At 39.6% G+C, this 15,922-nt stretch overlaps 1 protein-coding gene across 1 annotated transcript; it reads left to right on the forward strand.

The window, feature by feature from the left end:
- Positions 1 to 404: 404 nt before the first annotated feature.
- ASAH1 (N-acylsphingosine amidohydrolase 1) lies at positions 405 to 14,642 on the forward strand. The gene is made up of 14 exons (XM_071556367.1): positions 405 to 602; positions 5,073 to 5,119; positions 5,312 to 5,402; positions 6,618 to 6,704; positions 7,638 to 7,716; positions 8,554 to 8,628; positions 9,451 to 9,496; positions 10,831 to 10,975; positions 11,091 to 11,145; positions 11,364 to 11,445; positions 12,062 to 12,193; positions 12,423 to 12,546; positions 13,095 to 13,151; positions 13,804 to 14,642. Exons 1-14 carry the CDS (start codon positions 471 to 473, stop codon positions 13,891 to 13,893), a joined length of 1,242 nt encoding a protein of 413 aa, XP_071412468.1. The 5' UTR covers positions 405 to 470; the 3' UTR covers positions 13,894 to 14,642.
- Positions 14,643 to 15,922: the final 1,280 nt, after the last annotated feature.

Consider the following 15,922-nt stretch of genomic DNA (forward strand, 5'->3'; position numbering starts at 1 on the left):
GGCTGCTGGCCTGTTCCCTGAGGTCCTAAGCAGGCAAAGATAAAATTCTTTCCTAAAGAAGGCGCCTGCCTGGCATCATATCACCACAAAACCTGCCTCAAATCTTCCCAAGCACACAGAGTAATTAAAAATCGCAGTATTTACGAAGTGAAAACTGGTGCCACGGGTTTGCCCTTAGTGCTTCTAAAGAGACGCGATGTTATTTCAGATTTCCCTGCACAGAGCTCCCGTCTGGTGGAACTGTGCCCGATTCCGGCCTTCTGGGCTGTGCCGGCCCTGGGGGGCGGCCCATGGGGGCAGAGGGGAGGGGAGCTCTGTCCGATCTCCACCTCCTGGGCTGTGCCGGCCCTGTCGGACGGCCCGTGGGGGCGGAGGGGAGGGGAGCTCTGTCCGATCTCCACCTCCTGGGCTGTACCGGCCCTGCCGGGCGGCCCGGGAAGACGGAGGGCGCTGCCGGGCGGGGCCGTGTCATGTGGCTGCGGCTCGGGGAAGCGCCGAGCGGAGCGAAGCCGGCAGTACGGGGCATGGCGGGCCGGGGCCGGGCGCTGCTGGCGCCCGCCGCGCTGCTTGTCCTGGCGCAGCTGTGCTGGGCGCCGGACCCGGTGAGCCCCGGGCGGGAGGGGATCGAGGCGGAGCGGCATCGCCCCGGCCCTGGCCGCGGAGGGACGGGAGGGGGACGCGGCGCTGTCCTGAGCCCGCACTCGCAGCGCGGGGGTGCGCGGAGTGGCCCGCAGTGCCCGCAGTGCTGCAGCAGCGCCCGAGCCGCCCCTCGGGTGTCCCACGAACCCCTCTCGCTCCTGCGGGCGGTTCCGTGCGCGTCTGCGGGCTCAGGGGCCCCTCGTTACACCCACCAGAGCGGCGATTTCCGAAAGGGGTTTGCCGCAAGTACGCACCTCTGAGAGTGTTTGCTGTAGCTCACCCAAGGGCAGAAGGGTAGACCAGGTTGGCTTGCGGTGTCATTTCGTGTTCTTTCGGCTGTTTTGTTGTTGTTTTGTGGTGTTTTTTTTTTTTTACCTGAATAAGTGAAATATTTAACTTCTGGTGGAATTGTGAAGTGGGGGGAGGCGGGTGTGGTTATTTGGAACAGGCTGGCTTCCATCTCCTGGGCCTGTAAACAGGTGCTCTTGCTTCCTGGTGTGTTTTGTATTTCTGAAGCAGCAAAGCACTCTTTCAATCTCTTCAGTTGCTGAATCTCCTCATCCTCTGTGAAGAGGACAGGTTTTAAATATTTTGGATTTCAAAATAATATTTTGCAATGTATTTTTAAATATTTTTGGAACATACTACTTTCTTTATTTTTTCGTGTTTGCTCTATTACTTTTCCGAGCAAATTATATTGATATCAAGATGAGTAGGGGGTTTGTGAGAGGGGAGAACTGCAGGAAGGGACGGTACACATCTGGATGACCCATGTTCTCTTTGCTTCCTCACTACACAGAATTGAACTCTCTTCTCACTTCTGTCTTCTCCTCTCCTTCCTCCCATCCTGCCCATGTCAGAGAAGCTTCCCAGTACTGTAATCCAGCTCCAGCTTAAAACACCTTCAGAATTTTAGCCAAAAGTATCCTGGGGTTTGGAGTGGTAGGTGAAAATGCCAGCTATCAGCAAAATCTTATCATTAGAGCTTGATTTTGATTTTGCATTTGATTGCCCATCTTTGCTCTTGTATCTAATCCACTCTGTCCAGGTTGCAGATTGTACTGCTGTGCAGCCAGATATCAGGCTTGGATATGTTATTTTTATTTGACATACCGGGTTGCATCATTTACTGAAGAATAAACAATTATTGTCTTCCTACATACAGCTGTTTGGGTTCTTTTCATTAAGAACATAAAAGCTAAGTGTCTTGAATTACACCTCAGTGGTACAGACTGTCAGTCCTTATAGCTTCCAGCCCCCTCAACCATACTGGACTTTTTGTCCAAACTGCAATTTAAATTGGCTTGGTCAGCATTCCTTCAGAGCTGCAAGAGTCCTCAAAACTCTGTGTTCAGAAGGGTGAACAGTGCTGGGACTGCTGCAGCACGAGGGAGTGCTGCATTGGCATTGTCCTGAGAGGGAAGAGCAGCAGAGAGAAAAATGTGCTAGACCACAGAGTTCATAGACCAAAAGATGCTAAGTAAAACAAATTGACTGAAGGAGTTTGAATGCAATGTCCTTATCTATGGAATTGTACTTAATAACTTAAAGAGGTAATTTTATATTTATTTTTACATATGAGGATGAGAAGCACTGAATATTAAGGAAGGACGCCAGAGATGGTCCACCTCCAAAATATTTTTGAGGGTAATAAAAAAAGCGGTGGCATTCTTTGAACTGGACAAGCAACATTCAGTCTATTTCATATTAATGAAATTGGGCTAGGTGTCAAAATATTTGCTCAAGAGTCATTAAACCATACATTAATTTTCTTTCCTGCAGTGAATAATAACTGCTATTACTAGATTTTTTTCCCTAGCTAAGCAGTTCATCTCAACAGTTTGCTAGCTATTTGGTTCCTGTTCCACTCTAATTTTTTTCACGATATAAATCTTCTGTGTTACTTCCATTTTTTTTATTTTTATTTCCATCTTTCCCTATATCATGTTCTCTCTCGCCTCTGCTATGTTTTCTTGTTATCTTCCTTTTAGTGTTTTAATCACATGCTGCCACACATCTGATTTTGACTCATTATGTACATCCAAGTTTGAAAGTCAGCAGTACATCAGGTAATGCAAATATGCAATCTACTGGCTACAGTAGATTTAAAAAAAAAAAAAGCAAACAAAACAGAGATCACAGTACCAAGCCTGACAGAGTTCAAGAAGCACTTGGACGATGCTCTCAGGCCAGGGATGGGTTTCTTGGGGTGTCTTGCAAAGAGCCAGGAGTTGGACTTGATGGTTCTTGTGGGTCCCTTTCAACTCAGGATATTCTGTGATTCTATGATACAATAGTTTACCTAAAGAAGCTACTAATAATCTTGACTTTCTTCAGATATCTCAATCACGCAGTTTTGGAAGATGTACAGTTCGTTTTAGGAATTATTGGTTTCTTTAGCTTCCTTTATATATAAACAGATAAGAAATCTACAATTAATGAATGTAAGGAGGAAACATTTTCTCTATTACCTCCATCTTTAACTGCTGCTTTCTTCATCTCTTTTGTGGCTTAGGTTGCAAAGGGCTAGGAAGATAAAAATAACTGCAAATACAGGATTAGAATCCCAGGAGACAGTATCAGGAGTGACAAAGCATTTAGCACCTGAAACATCACTTACAGTCCTGTGAAATTAATCTGCCTGGTTGCCACTGTTTCCTCTGTGTGCCCATGGCCAGTACTGACAAATCAGCTGAATTTTCATCCATTTCAGTTTACTTTTTGTTACAGGCTTTATCTGTCAAGAAGCTTGTTTTTGAGAACAAATTCTTCCTGAAGGTCCAAGTCTGTGCACCGATTGCAGTAGGATGTATATGTACTGTCGCTTTTTCGCATTGGTTTTAGTATTGCAGGATGGAAAATGTCACAAGACAATGGCATTAATACTGTTAAGCATTTGTCTGGCTTTGCACAAAGCCTCTGACTTTTGTTGCCCAACTAGTCATCTGATATGCTTCCCAAAACAAGAACCTCCTTGTTTTGACACTTCTTCGTTTTGAAAATTAAATGGAGTTTGACCTTTTGTTCCAGCTATGCACAAGCTATAACTGCACTGCAGTGAAATCCAGGAAATATGTTGCTCCTGGTCCTACACCTTCATCTTACATGTTGGAAAACCAAAATTCATTTCATGCTTTCTTCCAGCAACTGGAAACAATACAAAGAGAAAGCACATGATAACACACAGGAATCAATCCCAGTTTAGAATTCCTGTTTCCAGCGTTTGCCAGTGTTTTAAGTCTGTGGCATTGTGTAGGACATGGTATTTTCTATATTAAAGCATTAAAAACAGATAATTTGATTAGCCCAAAGAGAACATGGGCATTAGTTAGCTTGTTTGTTCCAGTTACATCGCTGCTGGAGATCTTGTCTCAGTTTTCATTGGAGCCAGGATGCATTATAAGGACACACTGGTAATCTAATTAATACACCCAAATAAATATTTGAAATCGAGGGTGCAGAGTAAATGAATTGGTGAAAGCATCTCTACCTATTTTTGTTTCTCTTCTGTTTCCCAAATGCCTCTGCTTTGCAAGCCTTTGTATGGACTCCCGGAGCAGCACATGTACTTTTGCTTTTTCCATGTTAGGCTCTAAGGAGCTTACTGAACTTCTCAGACAGCTTATAGAGACCAAATCTGGTTTATTCTCAACTGGCCTGAAGCACAAGTGTGGGCACCTAGTAGGCATTTGCTTGTATTTCACTGGGTAAAACATGCAATTATAATTGTGGCATATATATGCATATGTTTATGTATTTATATGCATACTTTATGTAATTGATGGGAAAACACCCTTGCATTCACTTTTGAGTACACCTAAAATAATTCTTGAACTTTCACTTGTAACTAGCCAGGCTTATAGGAATGAAAGTAACTATTTTGTAGTTATATTCCTGAAACGCGCCTCTCATAATATTTAGCACCACTTCAGCAGCACTTTTCCACACTGAATCAAAAGCCCTGCTGTGTAGCTCATTCCACCAATGACCCAAAGTTCAGTGTGCTTTCCTTGCCCCAGCTACACAGTGAAACTTAACACTAAATACAATTAGGAATGACTCTGGAAAATGGGATTATGAATTGGACAAACATCATAAACTGGTCCATATTGAGATTTAAGTTTTCTGAACTTGTATAAAGAATATGCTTTTGAAAGTGCTCTTCATTAAATCACACTGAGTAAAAATGGGTTTGTATATTTATATTAAACTTGCGCTTGCCCTGGATTACATTAGGCAAGTTGTCTGAAGGTCTGTCAGACAGCATGGGGAAGTTGCTGCTTGTCCCTGCCTCTTCTGTTCTTTCTGCACCCTTTCCAAAGTCCCAAGATTTTGAATTAACTGACTAATTCTAAAGGTTTGATTCAAAACTAAGTCTGCTAGAATAATAATGTTTTAACAAAGAAGCTAAATAGTTTCCACTGTCTTTACAGTATGGAGAAGAGTGCAGGAGTAAAATGTACCCTCCTTCAGGACCAACGTAAGTAGTCTGATTCAACTTGTCTAGCAAATTACAGAGAAGTCATGATTTGCAAGTCTGAACAGGTTTTTTTCTTGAAACTTGTTCCTGTTGCAGATCTAGAAAATGCTTGTTACAGGTGGGAAGCATCTATTTTGTCAAATTTTTTTTCAGAGCCTTTTTTAAACTTGATCTCTGGTCTTTATCTTTCAGGTTCAAAGGGAATATACCCACATATGTCATAAACCTTGATTTACCTCCCAGCAAAAGATGGGATAACTTGATGCATGACAAAAAGACAGAGGTAGGATGTACAGAGCTTGCTTTGAAGCTTAGCAGCTATAAAGCCAGCATATGGCCTTTTATTTTGAGAAAAGTTTTGGAAAGGAATACAGGTGCTAAAATTATCGGAAAGGGATAATACTTTAAGTTCATTTTACTTGAGTAAATTTTTTTTTCTGTTCAACACTTGAGCTAGCAGCATCAAGTTTAGAAGCACTGATGTTTGGGATGTAGAAGAATAAAAAACAGTGTGCCACAGAGCAAGTATGTGCAATTTCATTTATCAAATCTCAGTTGTGAAGCAGTGCAGAATGCAGGGGGAGGAGTGCACCAAAGGAACAGCCTTGGTAAACTGAAGTGAAACTGAGGCTGCATCCCTTCTCCTCTGCACCTCCCTGCTTCTCTCAAAACACTGCATGAGGCGATGAAATGGCAAGGGGGAAATTAAGTACTTCCTGCCCTTCTCAGGGATGCTGATTGTAGCACTGGTGTTTACACAGCAAAAGTAGTTTTTAAAATACTTGAGGCTATTTCAAACTAATTAAAACAGCTGTTCTTCTGAAGGTTGCTAAAAAATCAATTCAGTAATGTTTATTTCTCAAATAAGGCTGGGACTTTTTGCCATATCCCTGCTAACTTTGACCTTTTGACTCTGAAAGCCAGACAAATTCTACTTACATGCTAGTATCTATTTTTAGTCTCATTTAAACCAGTAGGTGTTAGAAGCTTCAGGTTGCATCTTAAATTCTAAAAGGTTTATCTCTTGTGTACTTTGGAGTTAGATCACATGGTGTAGAACTGTTATTTGTGGCCATTCACATGTTGCAAATGGCAAGCAGGTACTTTTATAAGAAATTTGTCGAGTATTTTTATCTTCAAAAACATCAGTGCTTAAGTAAAGATCTTGTAATTAACATTTTTAAAGACAGAACAGTGCAGAGTATTAAAATGTGATGAAAGCAGCAGAGGAGAAGGATGGTTTTCCTGTCATTCATTTTCTCTGGTAGAAGGACATGTTGGAACTAATGTGGAAAGTTACTTAACAAAGTTTGAAAAGTGTCTCTAGTGGGAAGTTGGGGGTGCTTTTCTCACCCAGAACACCACATTTAGCACTTTATTTAAGTACATATTTTTTCAACAAATTCTGTTTCTGAAAAGTCTGTGTAAGAGTTCTGTTAATATTCTAGCAATTCTTACAGTTGAGTTTCTATTCAATAAAAACCCTTTTTCGTTTTAGCTGAAGGCTGTGATCCAGAATATTAAAGATATAGCAAATACCTTCTTCCCCAGCGGCAAAATTGTTGACATAGTGGATAACAAAATAGTAAGTATTTTCAGCTCAATTATTTTATTACTGTATATTCTGTTTACTAGAACTAATGCTACTAAATTTGGCAATTAAGAACTTTAAAAGTTCTTAATTTACAAGTTCTTAATTCCACTAACAGAACAAAAATGCTATTTTAAAGAGTCGGTCTGAAATTTTGTCTTGTTGTCTACTCTGAATTACTCTGAAACCATCAAACAAAAAATGCATGTACCTCTTCCTCCAAAATATTTTCAGGTTTGGATTAGTCATGCTAGACAAATATGTTTCTGAGTTAGTTACTGCAGCAAAACACTTCACTGGAATTCCTTTTGCAATGTTCCACTCCTTTTAAACAGTAGCATAAAACCAGGTTTTGAAAACTGTAGTAAGTGTCTGATTACAGGGACAGCTTTGACCAGGCTTCATCTTAAAAAATAATTTGATTCAGATTAAAATAAGGTTTGGTGTGAAATCAGGACAGGGGAAAGCAGTGTAGTGGCAGAGACAGCATAAGGTCAGATCCCTTCCCCATCTGTTTTTGCAGCATATCCCTGTGTGCCTGCATGGGGTTGACATAAAGGCAGCACATACAGGTAGTCATACCAATGTGTGAAAGTTAGGGATGTCCATAAACACTGACATTAGGCTAAATTCCAGTCAAGCTTTTCATGTATACGAGTCCTTCTTCACTCTGTGCTGTCTGTTGCTACTAAGATACTGTGCTAAACTCCATTGCTCATGTCAGTATTTTGAGAAGTAATAGTTTTTACTTTGTAAGTATATACTTGTCTTCAAAGGACTCTATAATCATCTTCAAGTTCTAGTGGCTGCAGAGAAATTATATATTCAATAGTCGTGAGAAGGGTTGTACCTATTGGGGAGATATTTGCTTTAAGTAACAAAATAGCCTGAAGTTAAACATACACCATATGAAACTTTCCCTTTCAGTCTCATCTGACTGCCACACTTCCATATCCTTTCAATGAAGAACTCCAAGGGATTGCAAATTCATCTGGGCTTCCTTTGGGTAATAGTTTTCAATACTTCATTAACAGAGTGGAAAACTAGAATACAGACTTGTTTGAAATTAATATGTTTACCATTCTACAGGTAGTTGTAGTCACCTATTTATTAACTAAGTGGCAAAGCAATAAATTGCATCTCAAACTAAACAAAAACAGTGTTTTAGAGAATAGAGTAAATCACATAAGCCTTTCATCAGGCTGGTACTTCTCTGCAGAGCTGTAGAGTTTTGGGAACTGGAGCAGGTCTCCACTCCTATGCACCAAAATTCAGGGGAATCTTTTATTCCCATCATTTTCCCATTCAGCTGTGTGTCTGCTGTTGACATACAAAGAAGGCAAGGCAAGGTTCAGTCTTATGCTGTGCTTTCTTTCCCTTGTGATCCATGTCACATCCTTCTGCACCTCCTCCAAAAGAACACCATTCCAGGTGAAAAGTAGGCACCGAATTCTTCTAGAATTGATACAGAATGACCATTGACCTTTTTCCACTGCTTCCGTCACCTGGTGCGAGTCCTCTGCTCTTACATGGCAGTAGTGGCTTTCTTCTTTAAAGTGAACTTTATAGCTTGTTGTGAAGCTTCCAGAGGAGGAACTGGCAATGACTATTGGCTTTCTGTATAGTAGAGCAGAAGGCCAAGGGATTCTGATTCTTCTGTTGTCCTTTCAGAAAGCTTTTGGGTTTGTTGAACCAGTTATTTCAAAGATCAGATAAGATTTAAAGAAAAATTCTTAACAGAAATGACAGAATACTGAAATTTGCAATATGCTTATTTTCAATGCTTTTTTTCTGTTCATGGCAAAAGTTTCAAACTAGTGAACTTTGTTTCTTTCTGTTCTAGGGGAAATTGTTATTTTTAACATCTTCTATGAAATTTTTACTGTATGTACATCAATAGTGGCAGAAGACAAAACAGGTAATACAACCTAAAATAGTGTTAACAGTTTTCTTTCATGTAGAAGAGGGTCTACCTCAATTACACAAGTACAGTCCTCCTCAATTGCAGGCAAAAAGGTCTAGTAAAGAGACTAAAAGCAGTGATAACAGAAAGGTATTCCTTGAGAAGGGAAAAGTGATCTCAAGTATTTTAGGTTAAAAAAATGAACAGAAATACTTTCAAAGATGGTTTGAGTTTGGTTTTGTTGGATTTTTGTTTGTTTGGGGGTTTTTGTTTTGTGATTGGTTGTTTGGGTTTTTTTAAATAGGTGGTATTTGTTTTTGTAGGGGAAAGAAACATGAGCCAGACACCTGAAACTTTCGCAGTGCCATGCAGGATTTCACATCTAGTTTCTAGCTACTGCATATGTATGGTGCTAGAGATTGACAAAATGGATTGTCTCTTTCAAGAAAAGTGATTTCACTCTCCTACTCAGTTCTGCAGCCCTTGTCTGCACCTGTTCCATTTTAGTCAGTTTCTAAGGGATTTTCGGCTTACAAATGTCTCACTTTTAGAGAAAGCTCAAGGTATTGTCATTGCATTAAGATAATGTGGAAAGCATCTGAGGCTCAGATGGACAGCATTTTGCAAGATTAATTGATCTCAATTATGACAAAACATTTCTCTGATCAAGACAACCCCACCATTTTTCTGTGCTTATGAAAAAGGCAACTAGAAATGGTATTTTCCTTGCTTACTTTCCCAGGTATTTGCTTGCTTACTATTTTTTAGGGGTTTCTAAGCTGAAATTTGTCTCTCTCATTAGATATTTTATTTATTTATATATTTCTTGTTGTAAAGGGAAACTTTACCATGCCAGAAACTTGGATTTTGGACTTTTTCTAGGGTAAGTACCTAAACTTGTGACTTACTTTTTTAAAAACACAAAGAAAAAGCTAACTGAACTACATGCATTCTTTCACTCTGATGAACTGAATGTTGCTAAAACAGTGACAATTCTGTATTGTGAAGAAAAGGCTAAAATTAAAAGGATTGTTCTGCTGATCTTATGTCAAACTTCCCCACCTGCATCCAGAACAGTTGTGTTTGGTCACTCAGTTTTTTCTTAGTTCCAGTTTAAACTGTCTCAAAACAAAGAATAGCCCCTGTAACCTTATCTACGAAACACAATGTGTCTTGATCTTGACATGATGGGATGAAGCATCAATTTTAATGTATGCAGTGAAATGGGGATTGCACTGGGGGCTGGCTTTTTTATAGTTTGGTGTTTTTTTCATTTCTCAAATTATTCCCTTAGTTACTGTACTGTACTCTACTGGCACTTCCCTTCACTCATCATTTCCACTCAGAAATCAGTGATTTGTGTTCCACTGATCTAATATTGTCATTCATTTGGATACAAACATTTTAGTTTGTTGCCTAGCACTGCATTCTCCTTTAGTTGTCATTTCATACCCCATGATCAGGTAGTTCAGGATTTGCTTTTATTACTCCAGTATATTTTGTAACATTGCTCATTCAGATGATGCTCAATGCCCAATTAGGATTTAAATATTCATCTTCATTAAAATTCTTACCTGCCTATCAAAAATGCACATATTCTCAACCATGTCTCCACCTGTCCCTTCGTTTGGCTTGTATTGAACTTCTCTCACTTGTCAGAAATATGGTAAACATGATCCCTAAATATTAAGGAAACTTTGAAAGCTGTTCCCAGAGTCTAGATTGTTTCCAGATAATGTAATGGTCTTTAAGTGCTCTTTATCACCATCTTACCTACAAACTGGTCTGGTTTATCTTAGAAAGTAGGACTGGGACTTCCCTTCATGTAGAGAAAATCCAGTAGTTTCTTTTCTGCCTTTGAAAAAAAAGTAAGAATTCATGGTTTGGTGTCACAGGCAGAACTTATAGATCACTTTGCCAGCAAGGAATAAAGTGAAGTTATGTGTGTTCAAAACAAAGCAGCTGTCAGGGTGGTGCTGTTTAATCCCAAACAGTGTTTGTGCTCTTAGTTCGAACAAAACAATTTGCATTGCCTGCCTGTCCATTTAAACTCCTTAGTTGTTCCCCTGCTGGTGCTGCGCAAGTAACTACAGAGCATTGGTGTTGGCTGACATGAGTAAGATCAGGGGACAGGCATCACACCCAGGATGTCTGCATGCTGTGAAGAGAGGTTCTCGTGAGACAGGGAAGTTTTAAATGATGTACCGTCTTCTGCAGGTGGGATGTTAAAAATAATTCTTGGACTCTAACTCGGGAACTGAAGCCTTTAGTGGTAATCTTGGACTTCCAGAGAAACAACAAAACAGTATTCAAGTCTACCAATTTTGCAGGATACATAGGCATGGTGTCTGGAGTCAAACCAGTAAGTATGGGGAAGGGGCCCTTGTCAGTTCATTAAGAATGCTTCAGGCTTTCTGTTAAGACATAAATTGTTTCTGCTTTTGGATCTTTTTAATAAATGATCTCTTGCTTTTCAGAACTTGTTCACACTGACGATGAATGAGCGTTTCAGTCTTGATGGTGGTTATGTGGGTGAGTAATGCTTGTTTCTTTCATTATTTCTGTACAAGTTTTCCAGAACTTAGGCATATCAATTACCTTAATAAATAATAAATATCACCTTAATAAAAATGGCGAATAGATTCCAGATGCATAAGATAAAACACAGCTCATTTTAAAGGCTGTAAAAGTTAGAATAGCATGAGTGAACCATCTGAAAACAAATTATTGTAACCAGTAATATTTTGCAGGAATCTTTGAATGGTTTCTTGGTAGAAGAGATGGTATGTGGATGGGCTTTCTTACAAGAACAGTATTAGAGAATGCTACAAGGTATTCCCCCTCCCTCTAATTTTTCTACTACTTTAATCTTCTTGGCTTTCCACTAGCATGAATACTATGGATGTAAGCTTAGTATCCTGTGGTATAGATACATTCCTAGTGGCCCTAATATTAAATAGTTCTGGGTTTGCTGGTACTCTGGGGTTGGGGCCAAGCCATCACACGATCCCTCAAATTTTTTTCAGATTTTTTTTTCTAATGAACCTGTTGGTATCTAAATTCATAACAGCATTCTGCATCAAAACACATTCAACATCATGGTTGGATATATTATGGGAAGTATATAGTACATTACAGGAAGTAAACAGAAACAAAGCTTTCATGCAATAAATTAATTCAATGGAATATGACAGTATGTCATCATCCATGTTTAGACATAGAAAAAGTACAGAGAGCACCTCTAAACAACTGGACATTAAGTACAAAATGAGTAGAGAAGCTTTGTTTAAATGTGTTCCTTCATTATGGTCCTGTCTCCTCGTGTGGATGAAAGGGGAAGAAGGGCCAAACTAGTAATGACCCAAACTTTTCCTGGCTCTGTGAAACCTTTTCTTCAGTACTTGAACCATTTATAGCATTTAATAGTCCAACACTGCTTTTTCTGCAGTTACGAGGATGCAAAAGGCAAACTGGCCAATACAAGACTTCTGGCTCCAGCTTATTTTATACTGGGTGGAACAAATTCTGGAGAAGGGTGTGTGATAACTCGTTCCAGGACAGCTGCTCTGGATATCTGGGAGTGAGTATGCTTGACCTGACACGTGACTCAGCCTTCCAGAAGAGGACAGGTTCCACCAATTGTGTCCCCTATTTCTTGTGATTCCTGTTGTACAAAAACTCACTTCTTTAACATCACTGAAAAATCCCACAGCAACCCTAAAAAAAAAAACTGTATATAGTGTATACTTTATATGTGTACTTACTGTATCCTTAGAGAAGCAAAACACAAACAGAGATGTCTTTTCCAGGCTTGATATCAAGAAAGGCACGTGGTATGTGTTAGAAACAAACTATGATCGCTGGAAGCCTCCACTAGTATTGGATAATCGTAGAGGACCTGCAATGAAATGCCTGAACCAGACAACACAAGAGGTAAACATCTTCCAAATACGTCATATCCTGCTGTTTTGAAACTCCCAACTTACAGTACTGACCTGACACAGCCGTGAGCATTCAGGTTGTTTTCAATTACAGCTGTAATGACAGAAATGGCTAGCAGTTTTGTGATAACCTGTCTCTGCTTCTTGGTAATAAAGTGCCAGCTGGCTCTTTACATGCTTTTTAAATTGTTTTGGGCTGTCTCTTCATCTATGTGGGTTTCCTGCAAGTATTTTCAGCAGCTGCATATGCAGGGATAAACCTGGAGATACTTGGAGAAAGACTTCCAGTGTTTCCTGGGTGGTTTTACACCAGTGAAATTGAAACACGCTGTCAGGCAGCAAACACAATCCCGTGTCCCATGCTCTACTGAGATCTGGTCTGCTCGAGTTCTTGCAGCCCACATTCTTCTGGTGTGCATGTTATGGGTATCATGTGTTCTTATATCTTGTTACCTAACTGAGCCATAAAAAAGTTACAGTTTTCAGCATTTACACTAATAGGATAATGTTTCTTAACATCACTGTATTCTTTTCTTTCAGAACCTCTCCTTACCAGCAATTTATGATGTTCTCTCCACAAAGCCTGTCCTCAATAAGGTAATGCCTCTATTTTTGAAGAAAATTTAGAGTAGAGGGCAGACCACTAACTACTGTACACCTAAGGAGGACATCACAGTGGTACATTCAAGGTTTTTTAGGTGAAAACATGGACTTAAAAAAATTTCACATTACTTTGTAAATTCAAAATGTAATTGCTGGAATAGCTATTTTCCAAAGGCCCTACAGCTTTAAAACTGCATAGCCGGAGCCCTTTCCTCATAGCTGGTTCTGGCTTGAGGCAGCAGTCACTCTACAGACTTTTGAGGACCCTTCTGACTTAACCTGTGATATATGCCTTTGTAATTAGCATGAAACAAGTTAATATACATCATAGTTTAGGCATACTACAGGCACATTCATCTTGCAACACAAGTTGTTTTAGTCCAAACTTGAAGTTTTGATGTTTAAAATGAAAAAGGACTGAAGGAAGGAGTGAAAAGAGTTTTTCGATTATGAAGTGTAGTTACTATATTAGTGAAGGCAGCATTCTTGACTGAGGACACAGGCAATTCATACTTACATGTTGTTGACTAAGGAAGGTAAATGCTCATTTTAGTTGAACTGTTCAGCTAATATTAGAGACATTAGAGACATAATATTGCTGTAAATGAGGGTTTTTTTCTTTTTTCTTCTTCCCACTGCCTATTAGCTGACTGTGTGCACAACGCTGATGGAGGTGTATAATGGTCATACAGAGACTTACCTGCGGGAATGCCCAGATCCCTGTAGTCCTTGGTAGTCCTGTACCTTTCCTGTGTTGGAAGCTGCTTGTCTGAATTGGAGGTCCTCCACAAAAAAATATTTCTGGAAAGAGATTCGTCAGTCTAACTCCTCTCTTCAGAAATCAAATGGCTATATAGAAATGTCAGTGAGCTTCTAACAATGAAGGACCCTTCTTCACAGTGGACTTTTTTGCTTTCTAACCAGCAGTTCTGCTGACAAGAAATGTATGCTAACAAATGGCAGTGTGATTTCAGGCATATCTGCCAAATGAGTCCAGCAGATAGCTCTAGATCTCTTCAGTCTTGACAGTAGTCTTGGTTTATTGGTTGTGGGTTTGTTAATTTTTGTTGTTTGGTTTGGTTTATTTAGATTAAAATACTACTAAAGCACACAAGTTAAAATGGCACCTACCAAGCATGAAAAAGAACTGGGTACATGAAGATCATCTGGGACAATACAGTTCTATTACTCTTTTGAAAGCACTTAAGATGAATTGCTGTTGTTCTGGTCTAATACAAGGAAATGTCTGATATGCTGTGTTATAAAATAATCTAGCAAGTGTCATATTTAGTCACAGAAACAAAGTCTTGGGGAAGTATCTAAAACAAAATCTGAGACAAAAATGTCTTGCCACTCATTTATAGCTCTTTTACTGAAGCTCTTTCTTGGCCTGTTAACAAACTTTTTTTTTAATACAGATTTTTCTGCTCTCAAAAAATTAGATATCAATACAATAAAGAAAAACTACTTTCTTTGACCAAAGTACACATGCACTGATTTGTGTGAGTCACCATGCACATTCTGTATCACATGGCATGAAGGGCTTTCCCTTCCAAATGGACTGATTTTAACAGTGTCTGAAAAACTGTTTTCTTCCTTAAACTGGTAGTTAAAGCTAGTACCATAATAGGGTAATTGGTTTGTTTGGGGGGGGGATTTTGGTTGGTTGGTTGGTTGGGTTTTTTTGGAAAGTGGGGAAGGGAAGCCAAGTCATACTACACTGTTGGCCAGAATTCAAATCTAGATAGTAAAGGTCCTTTAGAAATAGAAATAGTAGCACACTAATATCCTAGGAAGCAGATAACGTGGGAGGCAGTATTTTCATCTGTGTCACTGGCTGCATTGCTGGCCCTAGTTTCCAATGCCATCTCTTGTGTTTTATAAGATGCAAAGAAGAAAACACTGGAGAGTAAGCTTAGGGGTTGGTATGTGTGGTGTTTGCCTTGTAATCTTTTCTTAACCACGCTAGGAAAGAAGTGCTATTCATAGTCTCACTCATCCAGGAATTTAAAATTGCCAGTGGTGTAAGGAAAGTGTTTGCTTTCTCTTTGGTGTCTGCAGAGACAGTATTGCATAAGGCATTCCAATTAAAACCTGCAAGTTCATGACATCCAGTCATAATTGGATATGCAGAACAGTATCAGTGTAGTGCAGAAGCTGAGAACACAGGATACTACAGCTTCCTGCTCCAGACACTAAAGGGTATTAATTTTTTTTTCCTCCATAGTTACAAATTTAAGAATCTACAGAAGGGGAAACAAGTGATTGTCCATAATAATCTCCCCAGGGAAGTGGTGGACACTTTCAAGAGTCAGCTGGACAGGGTGCTGGACCATGTTATCTAGACTGTTGGTTTTGACAAAAATATTGGACCACATGATCACTGAGGCCCCTTCTGGCCTGGTATTCTACAGTTAAAAGATAACCTTTTAATCATCCCTTGTTTCAGTAGCCAGGTTACCATCTTACTGCAAACTCTGTTCTTACTAGAGGTTTTCCTTCCACAAGCACTGGAAGAAGCCGGAACAAAGGAATGCTATATGCCAAATAGCTGCCAATAAAAAAAAACAAGGCTTCTGGTTGAAGAAAATGAACCACTGATATTCTAGGCCTTAGAATAATGCCTGTAGTAGCACAGCAAGAAGCAATTCAGAGGGGTGTAAAACACTGACACATTGAAAGTGCACAGAAATCAACATCCTGCTATGTAAACTGATGTTGAAAGAAGGCCAGTCTAGTTGTACGTGTAATTTTTTTTAACTGAA

Source organism: Pithys albifrons, chromosome 5 (genome assembly GCF_047495875.1).
Source record: "Pithys albifrons albifrons isolate INPA30051 chromosome 5, PitAlb_v1, whole genome shotgun sequence".
Classification (NCBI taxonomy): domain Eukaryota; kingdom Metazoa; phylum Chordata; class Aves; order Passeriformes; family Thamnophilidae; genus Pithys; species Pithys albifrons.